The following is a 13,655-nucleotide window of genomic DNA, read 5'->3' on the forward strand; positions in this document are numbered from 1 at the left end:
GAAAGACAATGAGGAAAGCATGACTAAATTGAGAGATATGCCACAATAGTAGATGAAAAGATTGAATAACATACATACTTCAATTTATTCCAAATAATTCATAAATATAATGCAATCCCAATCAAATTCAACAGGCAGAAATAACTTAATTCTAAAATCAAAATAGAAGTTATAAAGGTGAATAGACACCAGGACAGTTTTTGTTTTTGTTTTTTAAATTTTATTTATTTACTCATGAGAGACACACAGAGAGAGAGACAGAGACACAGGCAGAGGAAGAAGCAGGCTCCATGCAGGGAGCCCAATGTGGGACTCAATCCCAGATCTTCAGAATCACACCCTGGACTGAAGGTAGCACTAAGCCACTGAGCCACCCGGGCTGCCTGACACCAGGACAGTTGTGAAGGATAAGGTGGGGTACTCTGCCTACCTCATATCAGTACTTATTTTAAAGCTATAGTAGTAAAATTCAGAGAAGTCTTGGCCTGGGGATAGAAAAACTGGCCAATAGAACAGACTGGAGAAGTCAGAAACAGTGATAAAGAGATTTCATATTTGACAGCAGTAGCATTGTCTTGTCAATAAATGGTGCTAGCATTGATTATTCACTCAAAAAAAAATAGATTACTAGCCTTCACAAAAATAAACTCCATATATATAAAAGAGATTAAAAATCAAAAGCAAAACTTTAAAACTTTAGAAAAAATTAAGGAAAATGCCTTTATGATTTAATAATAAGGAAAGATTTTTAAATCAAGGCATAAAAAGCACAGACCATGAAGAAGAGGAAAGGATAAATATTGATATTTAAAATTTTTGTATAGGAAAATAAACCAGAAATAGAGTGAAACTGTTTGCCAAAGTTGGTGGTAAGATTTTTACTACAATATGGAAAAAAAATAAAGGATTATTATCCATAATATAAAAGGGTTTTCTATAAATAAAAAAAGAAACAGGCAACCTACTAGAAAAATGTGCAACAGTAGAAATATGCAATTAACAAAAGGAAACCTCGGTATGAAAATAGAGATGTTCAACTTACTAGTAACTGGAGAAAAGAATAATGACATGTGATAACATTTAATACTCATGAGACTCACAACTTTCAAGGGTGATAAGAAACTTTCTGGTTTCTCAAAAATGGGGGATTTCTTGAAATCATAAATTGAAAAGGTATCTGCACACCATGCAGATTGCAGCATTGTTTACAAGAGCCAAAACATGGAAGTAGCCTAAGTGTCTGTCAACGGATAAATGAGTAAAGAAAATGTGGTACATATACAATGGCATATACGGCCATAAAGGAAGGAAATCCTGCCATTTGTGACATATGGATCTCAAGGACTTTATGCTAAGTAAAGTAAGTCAAACAAATATATATGCTGTGTGGTTTTACTTATATGTGTAACCTAAATAGACAAACCAAACTCATAGATACAGAGACATATTGGTGTTTTCAGAGGCCAGGATGGCAGTTGGGTGAAATAGGTGAAGATGATCAAAAGGCACACACTTCCATTTATAAGATAAGTTCTGGGGATGTAATGTATAGCATGGTGACTATAGTTAACAATAGTATATTGTATATTTGCAATTGCTAAGAGAATAGATCTTAAAAGTTCTCATCACATAGACCACAAAATGTGTAACTATGTGTAGCCGTGGATGCTGCGGTAATCATTTTACAATATATACATATATCAAATCATTATGTTGTACACCTAAAATTAATACAATTGATGATTATACATCAATTATATCTCAATTTTTTTAAAAAAATGTGAAGTTTCTGAAACTTTCTTTGCTGTTGAGAATATAAATTGGTGCAACCTCTTCTGAGAAGAACTTAGCAATATGTTAGGTTCAAGAGGTTCATACCTTTTTTTTTTTTTTTTTTGGTTCATACCTTTTGAACCAATAATTCCATTCCTAGGTATAGAATAGGTATCTTAGAAGGACTTTCACAATTATGTTCAGGAAAGTATCCAAAAGAATTTTCATTTCATTATGAAACATATTTGGTAGTGTAAAACTGAAACAAACTGTCTATCCAAAAATTTATAAATTAACTGTGATACAGTCATGAGATGGAATATAATAAAGAAATTAATAATCTAGGTCTACATGTCTCTATCATTAAAAACAGTGTAAAGGGAAAGAATTTCATAAGTATATGTACATGATGGAAATAGATAATTTTTATGAAAATAGGATAAAAGATGTGTATGTGATAGAAAACATGAAAATACCTAGAAACATACATACATGGAAAAAATAAGCACCAAATTCAGAATTAGGAGAGAGCAATTATAAAAAAGTAGGACTAAAAATGGTCTTGAGTGCTCATTATGATTTGCCTGAATAGTCAGCCAGCTGGGTCGTGCCTTGTGCACAGTGTGGGGAGGCCCTTCCACATGGAGAGATTGGTATGGTGCTGAAGTTCAATCCTGCATAAGACCAATACTTTTTAACTCATAGTTGCAAGGCCTAGACTTTTCCCGAGTCCTCTGGTTTGGAGCATCTAGCATTTGCAAAGAGCATTTGCAGAGAATCCCAATAAATAGCTGGCCACCCAGATCTTCACTGTCTGGTGTCAGGCACCTTGTAAATTTTTCCACTGACGAGGCCATTTTCTTTCTTTCTTCTGTAAGATGAAAGACTCATAGAGGGCTCAACCTTTCCACTATAATGAAATCCACATATATCAAGTCTATATCCAGTAAATAACATGGTCCTGGCATGCATTTCCAAATTTTGTTGGAGCTATTGGAGGATTCCAAGTATCTGTATATTGCTTATTTGTCAGTTTTCTCTTTCTCTACCAAAGACTTCCTTAATCCTTGCCATGTAAACTTGTGGAATTAATCTGTACTTCTTTTGATAGACCTGAAGAGAATACCCCTTATATTTCATATTATATTTCTTAACACAATAATAAAGAGATCTGAAGCAAATATGACAAAATATTAAGGTTTGTCAGGTTGGATAACAGATACTATGAAGTTTGTTTTGTTATTCTATATAATCTTCAGTTATTGAAAATATTTCATAATGAAAGAAGAGCTAAGTGGTAGTAACAAATCCAAAATATGTATTTTTAGTACTCGATTCATAACTTGAAATAAGTTATTAGTGTATCCTTTATGAACCCAATTGTTGGAAAAAAAATTTAACTTTAAACAACTAAGATCTTTTGTCTTATAGTCATTGAATAAAAGTTAAGAAAAATATATTTATAAACATCCATAGGCATTGTAATTCATTTAAATACTTGCAGAAATATTTTAAAATATTATAATTATCACTATATTTTATTTTCCCTAGTCTGAATATTGACACATTTAAATATCTTTAGACATTTTCTGAAATGTAATTATCAGTATACTTTATTCTCCTTATCACTGAGATTAGTCTCTGAATAAAGATGAGTGAATCTTCAGCTTCCAAAAAATTTGTTATTGTTGTTTTTTAATATTTTGTGGTCTTAGCCAACTACCACAGTGTACTAATTGCTAATTTGTTTGTCTGATACATTTCCTTTGGTAGTAATTAGGGAAATGCTAATTTCCTTCTCACTGATAGGAAAAGTCTACAGTGAGAGCCCTTTTATGAAATAAATCATAAGTAATCTGCACTAAGAAATACTCATATAACTAACCACTGACAATAGCCAATGTAGAATTAGTCTTCTGGATAAAATACAATCTCTAAATCATGCAGCTAAAATAAAATGTTCACATTTACCTTTGTATTCTAAATGAAATCCAGTGTAACTAACAGATCCATCACTCCGAAAAGCCAAATGCATAGTATTTGAGCTGCTTTCTATTCTCTCTGGTAACTTGCTGTCTTGAAAACTTCCAATCAGCGGGCTATTACTGTCTGGTCCATCATATATATAGAGGAAATCGTAGTTAGGTTCTATGCTAAAACTAAAAGGAGAGAGAGAGAGAAAGAGAGAAAAGGAGTTGGAATGGTTACTGCTAAGGTATTAAGTGTGATAGTCAATAATCATATATTAATTTAGTCAATACCTTTAAAAATAACAGACCTTGTTAACATAAGCTAATTTGAAAATTTACCTGGCAATATTCATATATTGAATATATGATATTCATATTCAGCTGAATATGAATATCAAAGCAGTGGAAAAGATATATTGGTATTTTCAAATATTTCTAAGTTGGCACTGTGTCTACAGGGAATATAAATGATAGTAAGGTAATTTATCTAATGAATGGGTAGAGGGTTTTGAGTCAGATATATAAGTTCAAGTCTTGCTTCTGCCCCTGTTAGCTACATATCGTTATGTAAGTTACTTTATATCAGTAAAACATGGAGGATAACATCTATTTTTAAAATTTTTCATGCAGATATTTTCCATCATGGAAGTGCAACCTCTTTTTTCTTTGTCAGTGACACTATTTGCTTGAACTTCAAGCATATTTGCTGTTTAAAATTCAACTCTACTTGTCTGATTCAAGCAAAAGTTTGAAATTCAAAATTTACATTTAAATTACTCAAATGAAGTCCTTCACATTGCATTAGGTATTCTTTTTCCTGAAAGTAAATGTATTTTCTTCTTTTAGAACTTGATGTAAGAGAAATCAAACCAACTCCCTGTTCGTCAAAATTAAATAATGTGTAAATAAGGACATTTTAGCATGTAAATTATTCAAATCAATATTTTGATATTGCAAACTTTGCATAATAAATTTGCCTTAACAACCTTCAAAAGTATGAGAGTTGTCCCCTAAAGATTATAGAACTTGCATATTTAGAAGGCAAAGATGTACAATCATTTGTCTATGACCTAGCTCACACTGTGGCAGAGAAAAGGATAGATAGACTCAGTTGTGTCATTAAGAAAAGTCAACAAGTTCACAATATAAAATAAAACCAGAAAAACTTGCAATTGTTAAACATCCATCAGTGGAAAAACTATCCTGTCAAATTTTATCATCTTTGTAGATAAATAAGAAGCTTGTTAGGTAAGATATATTCTTTCCAAATCTACTGGATTTATAGAGGATACATTTATATGACACTTATAAGCCCTTACATATGCATATAGAAAGAATAGGAATCCAGCTAGCTTACTTGTGCATACATAGCAGTGAAGAAAAACTGGTATAATGCAGGGTTTTCAACCTCAATAAATAAGGGCCCTTTAATATAAGAAAGTTAGGAGACCACCACAATGTTCCATTCCATTTAATTTATTCAGTGTAATCTTCATAAGTCTAAATCAATTAATTACTCTTGAAAACTTTTTGGTGGATATAGGCCTAAATTTTGGTAATTTTTGCTGTAAGGTAGCAGGAATCAGAGGACAAGGCCTTATTTTGTTACTTACTACACTTCTTCTGGGGTAAAACACAACCTTTCTGAACTTCATTTTTTTCAGCATTAGGATTTGATGAGTGTTATAACTTCCTTACCTATGTCACTGTTGGCAGAGTCACTGGAAGCGAGTGCTTTATAAATATATACCTCTATGTATTATCCTCAGAAACCCAAAGCCTATTTAACAAAGGACTGCAGCACATTTCTTTTTAATTTCTAGTTTGGACCTAAATAAATGCTTCTAAATATTGCTTTGTAACTTTTTAAAGAGGGACAATAAGACAAAGAAGTCGTTTTTTAGGAAATTTTAGAATCTTAGCTGTAATGACTATTTTACCTGAAAAAAAAAAAAAAAAAGGAGAGTACATTCTAATAGAAAGTTCTACTTTACAAGGCAGTTTCATAAATATTAACTTGGTCTTGTCAATAATCCTGTGGTATAAGGAAGGGATTATCATTTCCATTTTCCCAATGAGTACACCAAGGCCCTGAATGCCAGTGATCTCCCTAGGGTCACAATATAAACGACACAGCTGGAAATTAAATTTAGGTCATGCATTTCATCTAATACAGCCTTCTATCGCTCATTTATTAACTACAATAATTTTGTAAGTCTACTAAGGCCTGTATCATTTAAATTGACATTTCTAATGTCTGTACTGCCATTTCCTCAACTGTAAAAATGAGTATATAATAACCTCAGCAAATTGTCTTATAACTTGGCCCTAGCATAGCTAACATTACCATCAATATTGCTTTATTATTACCAATTATCAATGTATCTCTACAAATTATAGAAATCCAAAGTCTAAATATGTACACCTTATCACATTTTTATGAGTTCAAATTGTTTTTAAAACCTGGTTTCAATATACTAGAAAAAAGTACATATTTAACCTTAATATTTTACATAAATACCAAGCAGCTTTAACACACCGTCAGAGGCACTGTATGTCAATCTGGGACACTGAAGGTCAGGAACATCTCTACTTAAAGAATCATTTGAGTTGCCAATACCTAACCCTTCCTATTGAAATATTAAGGGAAAGGAATAGGACCAGGTTCTGTGACAATAGGTATAATTTCCATGTGAAGAAATAGGTTCATTCCAAAAACTAACCTAGATGGTGGAGGCAGAGTTTGAGCTCGAAGCCAGCCACCTTCTTTCCCACACAGGAAGCTGAATCCTCTGCTACTTCAGTGCTAAGCCTACCCTGCAATTGACATTACTAAGCAACAAATGTAAATTCTGGAACACTCCCAGGTAAAGCTCTATCATGAGACAAGTTATGCTGAGAAATCATGTGGGAATGATTCATCGGATTCTTCTTTGTCAGCTTGACTTCATGAGATCACCATAAAAATAACAGGTAGAATGCATGTTTTCACCAGCTCAATGGTAATGTGCATGCACAGATGGGTATTTAAAGGCTACAAAAAGATGTTGGGTGGTACACAAATAGGAGAAAAAAAACCCTGGAAATATTGACCTTTTAATCTTGAAGTTTGGGGAAAAAAAATTAATTTTTTGAGGCAGCAATGGTAAATACAGGGAGAGAGGAAAGGTTATAAAGAGATCACATTTCATTAGAGACAATAAACTACTCGACCTTTAGCACACTTCCTCTACACTGAAATCTGGTGAAGATGGTCACCTGCTAGACTTCAGAACTACGGTGGCATCTATATTATTACACAAGGCTCTGAGAACTGCTGATTGCAGAGTACTAGTGCTGGAATTAATGAAAATTAATTAAAACGTCATATACAGAAATAAAACTTTGCCTAGTGCAAATGCTAGGATAAAATAACAAGAAAAAAAATTTTTAATGTGGAAATGTACAGGAACTCACCTGATAAATGCCAAGGAGATAACGTAGTCTGTGTTGACCATGATAGTCCAGTCACAGTCCCTGCTGTGGGGATACGGATGAGGGAAGTTTGGTGAAAGAATAAAGCCTGACGATCCTGTTAAATTGCCTCCACAGGGTGCTTTAATTTAAACAAACAAACAAACAAATGCTTAAGTGATTAATAAGATTAGTTATCAATATTTGTATAAACACTTCTCTGAAGAATTTAGAAGATTCTGTACACATCTGACTTTTTCTAGTATTGGACGGTTGAGAATACTGCATTGTATTTCAAGAAAGGCCATTAGAATATTAAAGACATTAAGTGTGTAGTTACATTGAATTTAGCTTCTTTACTGGCTTCAAAAGACAAGAAGAAATTATATATGTACCCTCCTCACCTTCTATTACTATTTTGTTTCATGTAAAAGATAAGTATTGAGAAGAAGAGTACAGATGGTTTTCCCACGGTTGCTAAGACCAAATCTAAAGCTTACAGGAAAAGTCAGAAACAAAACAAAGCAAAATGAAATCTCTAATAAGTGGAATAACGGGATATGAGATACTTGGCTCATTTTCACATCTTCCCCAGTACCTTTTTTAATGTATTTATGGAGGAAGAGTTTTTGACAATAGTGAATGAGTGAGAATGGATAATTATTTGTGAACCTACAGCTCTTTACAATAAAACACCCTTATACTGAATGTTACCATCTCCCTAAATTCTAGTTGTCTGACTTGTTGATGAAAATAGACAAAGACTACAGTTATTGCAGACACAAACAAAGGTTTCTGTGACACTTCATTGGAAAAGCTTTAAAACTTGTCAGTGAAATTCAAAGAATACATTCTTTAGGGGATTATTGTTGAAGTCTGTGTTTAACAGTTTATGATCAGGAAATAGTATATAGAATTGTCAGCTTCAGAAAAAACAGAGCCATGAAGATAGGGAGGCCCCAGTGGTGGAGTGGGACAGTGGGGATATACACACACACGCCCAAGAGAGAGACTGAGATCATGATTTCATGATGTCTCATACATGTAATCAACATGCCAAACTTCTTCTCTTATCTGAATTTTAAAATTGTAGTTTTCTCACGTAAATTTCAGCATTCAGTTATAAGGCATTTTGGATTCTTTTAACAGCATCAAATTAGTTTTGGAAGAAGGAACATTTTGGTTCTAGCAACATTTCAGATCTCTGTTCTTTGCCTGAGTCTAGATAAACAAAATCATCACTCTGATTTGGTAACGTTTGCCATCTAAATAATGGATGTCTGCTAGGATATTTCTCTACTCCCCTCCACTACCCTTGCCTCAGTGTCTCAGTGACTGTAGATAACCTCAGCCCTACTCCACTGAGAATACTTATTTGATCAGACTTAATTTATTCACTACTGCTTATCTATCACCTGTACATCTTTGTGGATCTTATCAAATGATTAGACATAAATATATCAGTTTTCTATAGTCCTCCCTCTTCAAATTTCAATGTCTCCTGAATATTTCTCTCTACAATTAGAGGATAAAAATCCCCTCCTATTAATCAGAATAACACCCTCAACCTGGTCACATAATTGCTCTTCCTTCTCTGGAATCTTGGTTCATTTATCACCTTCAGTCTCTCCGGCTTTATCCCCTGTGTTCACAGACATGTTCAGAGGTCTTTTATCCAAAAAATAAAACAAAGTTCCTTAGAATCTATTGCTTTTCACTGTTTTGTCAACTGAAATTGTTGAATTTTACCTGATGATTAAAAATGCCCTCACCTTTTTTGTGTTTGGTTAAATGGGCTTACTGTGAGGAACCACCCTTCTCCATATGACTCAGATAAAACTCACTTATCATGTATTAGATAGGACCCCTTAAAGAAGCTCCCTTACTTTCCTGTGATAAGACCCTGTAGATTCCAATTCTTTGACTCAATTGATTAGCTAAATTTACTCATTAATTGGAATAAAATGCTTGTAACTAAACTTTAATTAAGCTTTCATCCTTCCTCTGAGCCCCTGAACTTTGGTCCACCCTCAGCCTTGAGTCATCACACAACATCTCCTAAAGACAGGATGGACTTGAAAGACATCATTCTCTGCTCTACTAATTGATTGGTCCACTATTTCATCCCATTTCCCTACACTGAGTTCTTTTTAGCCTTATATACTCCACTCCATACAAGGAGAATTCCTTTTTTCTAACTCTTGAGATGCTTGTAGATCTTATGGTCACATTGCTCTCCCTATCACAATGGTTATCCCCACAACACTCACACTGCAATAGTTCTTTATAAATATAAGTCTCTCCTTATTTATTTATGATTTGTCTTTTCTAACTAAGTCTTTTGAAGAGGACGTCTAATGTCATTGGCTCTTTCTTCACCTGTCTGCTGTATTTACTTATAGGCAGACTAACATGATTAGCAAAGCAGGTCACCACCAGGAAAAAAAAATCTCATAGAAAAGCACCAAAGTATTCATCCCAAAGTATTCTCTTTGGTCTTACATTGTTTTTCTTTTAAATTATATTGACAGAGACACAATAACCCTTTTGTTGAGTATGGACTCTAGATAGCTTTATTAGTTTCTTTCCACCTCCCATTTTTCTCCAAACATTGCTACTTCCTTCAGCCTCCATGTCCCCAACACAAATGCTTCTTAGCCTACCCTAGAATGACTTTTATACTTATTCACTTTATTCTTCTCATCGTATCTATAGCCATTCTTCAAGGTTGACTTTCACCTTAAATTCACTCTCCTTGTTGCTGGAATTCTACTTCTAATTTTCTCCTAGTGTCTTTGTACAGATCTCAGTTTTATTGGCAAGTGTGTCTTCTTCAACTTTGTCTTATAATTCCTTGCCTAGTCATCTCTAATTTCCTTGCCTAGTCATCTCTGATTTTTGCTCTGTTACATTCTTCCATGTTGACCGTATCCATTTTTAAAATTCCAAGCCATATGCCCAAATGCTCACTAGCTATCTCTACCTGATGGTCTACAGATGCATCATTAAACACAGAGTATCTGGCATATCCAAACCTCAACTCAAATTTGTTTCTTTTCTTTTTTTGCCACATGGATCATGATTTATTGTGTAGCAAGTCCCCTATCCTTGGACAGTTAGGCTGTTTCCAATTTGTGGACTTTGTAAACAGTGGTGGCCCTCTTCACCCTCCTTTCAGATGATTTTTTTTTTTTTTTTTTTTTTTTTTTTTTTAAGTAGGCTCTATCCCCAGTGCTGGGCTTGAACTCACAACCTTGAGATTAGGAGTCTCATGCTTTACCAACTGAGCCAGTCAAGTGCCCCTCAGATAATTTTATTGAGGTTAGAGTTCTGGAGACAGAAAGCTGGGCCTGAGCACAAGGACACTGGGAGTCCAGTCTGGAGTCCTTCCCTCATGCCCAGCCCCCTCATGTCCAGGCTTATTCACACGATCTCAGGCAGCCATCTTCACTGCCGTATTGTCCAGCTCTGTATGTCATTATTTTTCTTTTTGCTTTCCCCTCTAACTGCCCTTCTCTTCTGGTTATGGCCCACATCCTGGACCAGGGCTGGGACTCTTCAGTGGGCAGGAAGGGCTTGGCCTGAGAATCCCTTCTCCACACCTACTGTGTGCTGGGTACTCTGCAGACACTGGGCTCACATTAGGTCTCCCCATCCTGTTCCCCTTCTTCAGCTATGGCACAGCTGTGTTCCTGGCAATTCCACTTTTGTTCACCCTGGGCAAAAAGTCCTACGTGTCCATACTAGATATTTCAAATTTGTTTCTTCTTTTGCATTTCTAAGTTGTTTGATTAGTGCTGTCATCCACCTATATTTCCAAGCTAGAGGTTTAAGATTTTTCTTTTCTTGCTGCATCCATGTACCACTCCATCAAGAAACACTACTAAGACTCTACTTCTTACATCCTATAGTTATATTTCAACCTATTGCTCCTTCCTTTCCTACAACCATATTTCTAGAACTGATTCTTATCTCCTGAATTATCACAACGTCTTCTTGTTTCCCATGCCTCTGGTTTCCTCTAACTCATCTCTCTCCCAATAAAAACATCTAATCGGACTATGCCTATGCATATAATTCTGCAATTATTTCACACTGCCTGCATGATAATGCCCCAACTCCAATACAACTTTTATGACCTGATCCTTGCAACCTTCCCAATTGAATCAACCACCATCTTAGACCCAAAATTTACACTCAAGTACTATCAAACTGCTTCTAATTCCTGGCACTTCTATGCCTTTGCTCCTGCTATTCATGTCTGCCGAAATGTTTTCTCTCTTCTACATGTATAGAACGCTTATGTTTTAAGATTTGTCACTGCCTCCACAGAGCTTTCCTGGAAATTCTTAGCCTGGGCTCTACTTCAGCTTTCTTCAACTTCCTCTAGTACGCAAAAAACCTCTAACATTTCCCTGCCATATGTACTTAAGTATTCCCTTCAGGTATCTGCATTCATCACTAATCTTAAATTAAAGACTGTGTCTTAAATGTTATCTTAAACCTGGGATTCAGTACATAGTACACATTCCATAAATGTTTGTGGAATTGCTAATGGCTTCTTGTATTGATTATGAAAATAGTGAAAATAACTGGGGATGGATGAACAATCTAATTTGTAGCTATATATTTTGATAAAAATAATAGCATATTTTGCCTTTAGAATTTGTAAACTTATATATGAATTTGAAAAAAAATAGAAAAAATGTGTAGTAAGGGCAAATGTATGTATGTATGCGTATATGTATAAAAGACAAAAATGATAGCAAAATGTTTTTTGTGTTGTTGTTTTTCATAAACTATGGTAGCTGGATTGTGTGGGATTACATGGTAGAGGGATTCTTATGTTAATTTGGGAGAGCATAGGAGAGTAAATTTGTCTAAATTCTCCTTATCTTTCACAGGGAACATGTTTTGTTTTGTTTTGTTTTTAATTGTCAGAAATATACAATTTCTGACAATAAACAATTTGTATATACAAATGCATGCGTCCATATATACTTTTATATGTTTATATCCTTTATCACCAAAGATATAGGGAAATTTTTAAAAAAGATATAGGAAAATATATTACATATATTTTTAAGTATCTTACTGGATATTTTCCATGATCATTCTATAATCTAGGCATAAGATCATCTAAAAATTCTTGTGATTCCATTATTTAAATTATATACCAACAATTTCCCAATATAGTTCGTTATAGTTGATTTTGGAAATCTGCAAAAGCCACCGAGGCAAGGAGAAATATTACCTGACATTTGTATATCCCAAATATTGAGTAAAGAAAATTTTCTTTGCCTCAAAAAGAGAAAACTTTAAATAGCATTTGGAAAATACATTTTTATTTTTATGCATGTAATCATCAAACATCCAGAATAAAAGTCTCTTTAAGTCAAATAGATTTATGAAATAAATTTTCAGTTAGGTTCCATGGATTTCTGACATAAATGATGAGTGTTGTTTCTCAAAAGGCAGTTACACAGGCCACTATTGATAATTATTTTATAATATTTTTTTTAAAGATTTTATTTATTTATTCATGAGAGACAGAGGCAGAGACATAGGCAGGAGAAGCAGGCTCCTCACAGGGAGACAGATGCAGGACTCGATTCCAGGGCCTTGGGATCACACCCTGAGCCAAAAACAGACGCTCAGCTGCTGAGCCACCCAGGCAACCCTATTTTATAATCTTAATTTTCTTTGACCCCATTTAGTTTTATTTGTGTATACTGACTTTAGCAGCAGCCCACTCACATTAATGTCTTTGTTACTTACCTTCATATTGAGTGCTACTACTTTCCCTTTGGCAATGTCAAAGTAATCTTCACACTGTCAATTTTGTTGGAATGAATTCTATTAACTCTCTTAAAGATGACTTCCTTCTATTTGGTACTTGCTTAAAGGCTATTTCAACATGCAAGCAAAATGCTTTATACTCCAGGGTCTGAGACATAGACTTACGGAGTTTCTAAAAAGTTCAGAGTTAATCTTTGGCATAGTATTTCCAATCATGGAGTTCTTTCTTATCAGTTTCAGAGGTCAAGATTTGTGCAGCCTTAGCAATTTTTCAGACATTTTTTTTTTAGGTTATTTTCTTCCTCAGAGAAGCTCTAATGCATATCTTCTCCTCAAGCTATCTTTTCCCACCAAAAAATAATACACAGCACCATAATCCATAAAAAAACTTTGCTCAACCTGCTCAATTTAAAAAATACTTAGTGTTTCACTATTTTTCCCCCTAGAATTAGGACTTGAAAGCTAAAGTCTTGTCTACAAATGGAATTATATTAAAGCTAATCACAAAAATCTTTCATCCTTTATGTTTTGTATTTTAGTGTTTTCTAGAATTTTAGTGTAAGGCTGTCTGATATTTTAGAATTCTAAACATAATAACATTTCACATTATATAGCCCTCTGGTAATTCTAATAAGCCACACCCTCTCACTAGGTTGAAGA

At 34.2% G+C, this 13,655-nt stretch overlaps 1 protein-coding gene across 1 annotated transcript in view; it reads right to left on the reverse strand.

Moving 5' to 3' along the window:
* The window catches only part of CSMD3 (CUB and Sushi multiple domains 3), a 1,166,404-nt gene that overhangs the window by 257,673 nt on the left and 895,076 nt on the right, over positions 1-13,655 (reverse strand). Inside the window, exons 29-30 of the mRNA XM_077847015.1 lie at positions 7,200-7,338; positions 3,745-3,932 (exon numbers count right to left, since the gene is read on the reverse strand). Of these exons, the coding sequence (XP_077703141.1) occupies positions 3,745-3,932; positions 7,200-7,338 (327 nt within the window). The remainder of the gene's footprint in view (positions 1-3,744; positions 3,933-7,199; positions 7,339-13,655) is intronic.

This window comes from Canis aureus, chromosome 14 (assembly GCF_053574225.1).
Source record: "Canis aureus isolate CA01 chromosome 14, VMU_Caureus_v.1.0, whole genome shotgun sequence".
In the NCBI taxonomy this organism is placed as follows: Eukaryota; Metazoa; Chordata; class Mammalia; order Carnivora; family Canidae; genus Canis; species Canis aureus.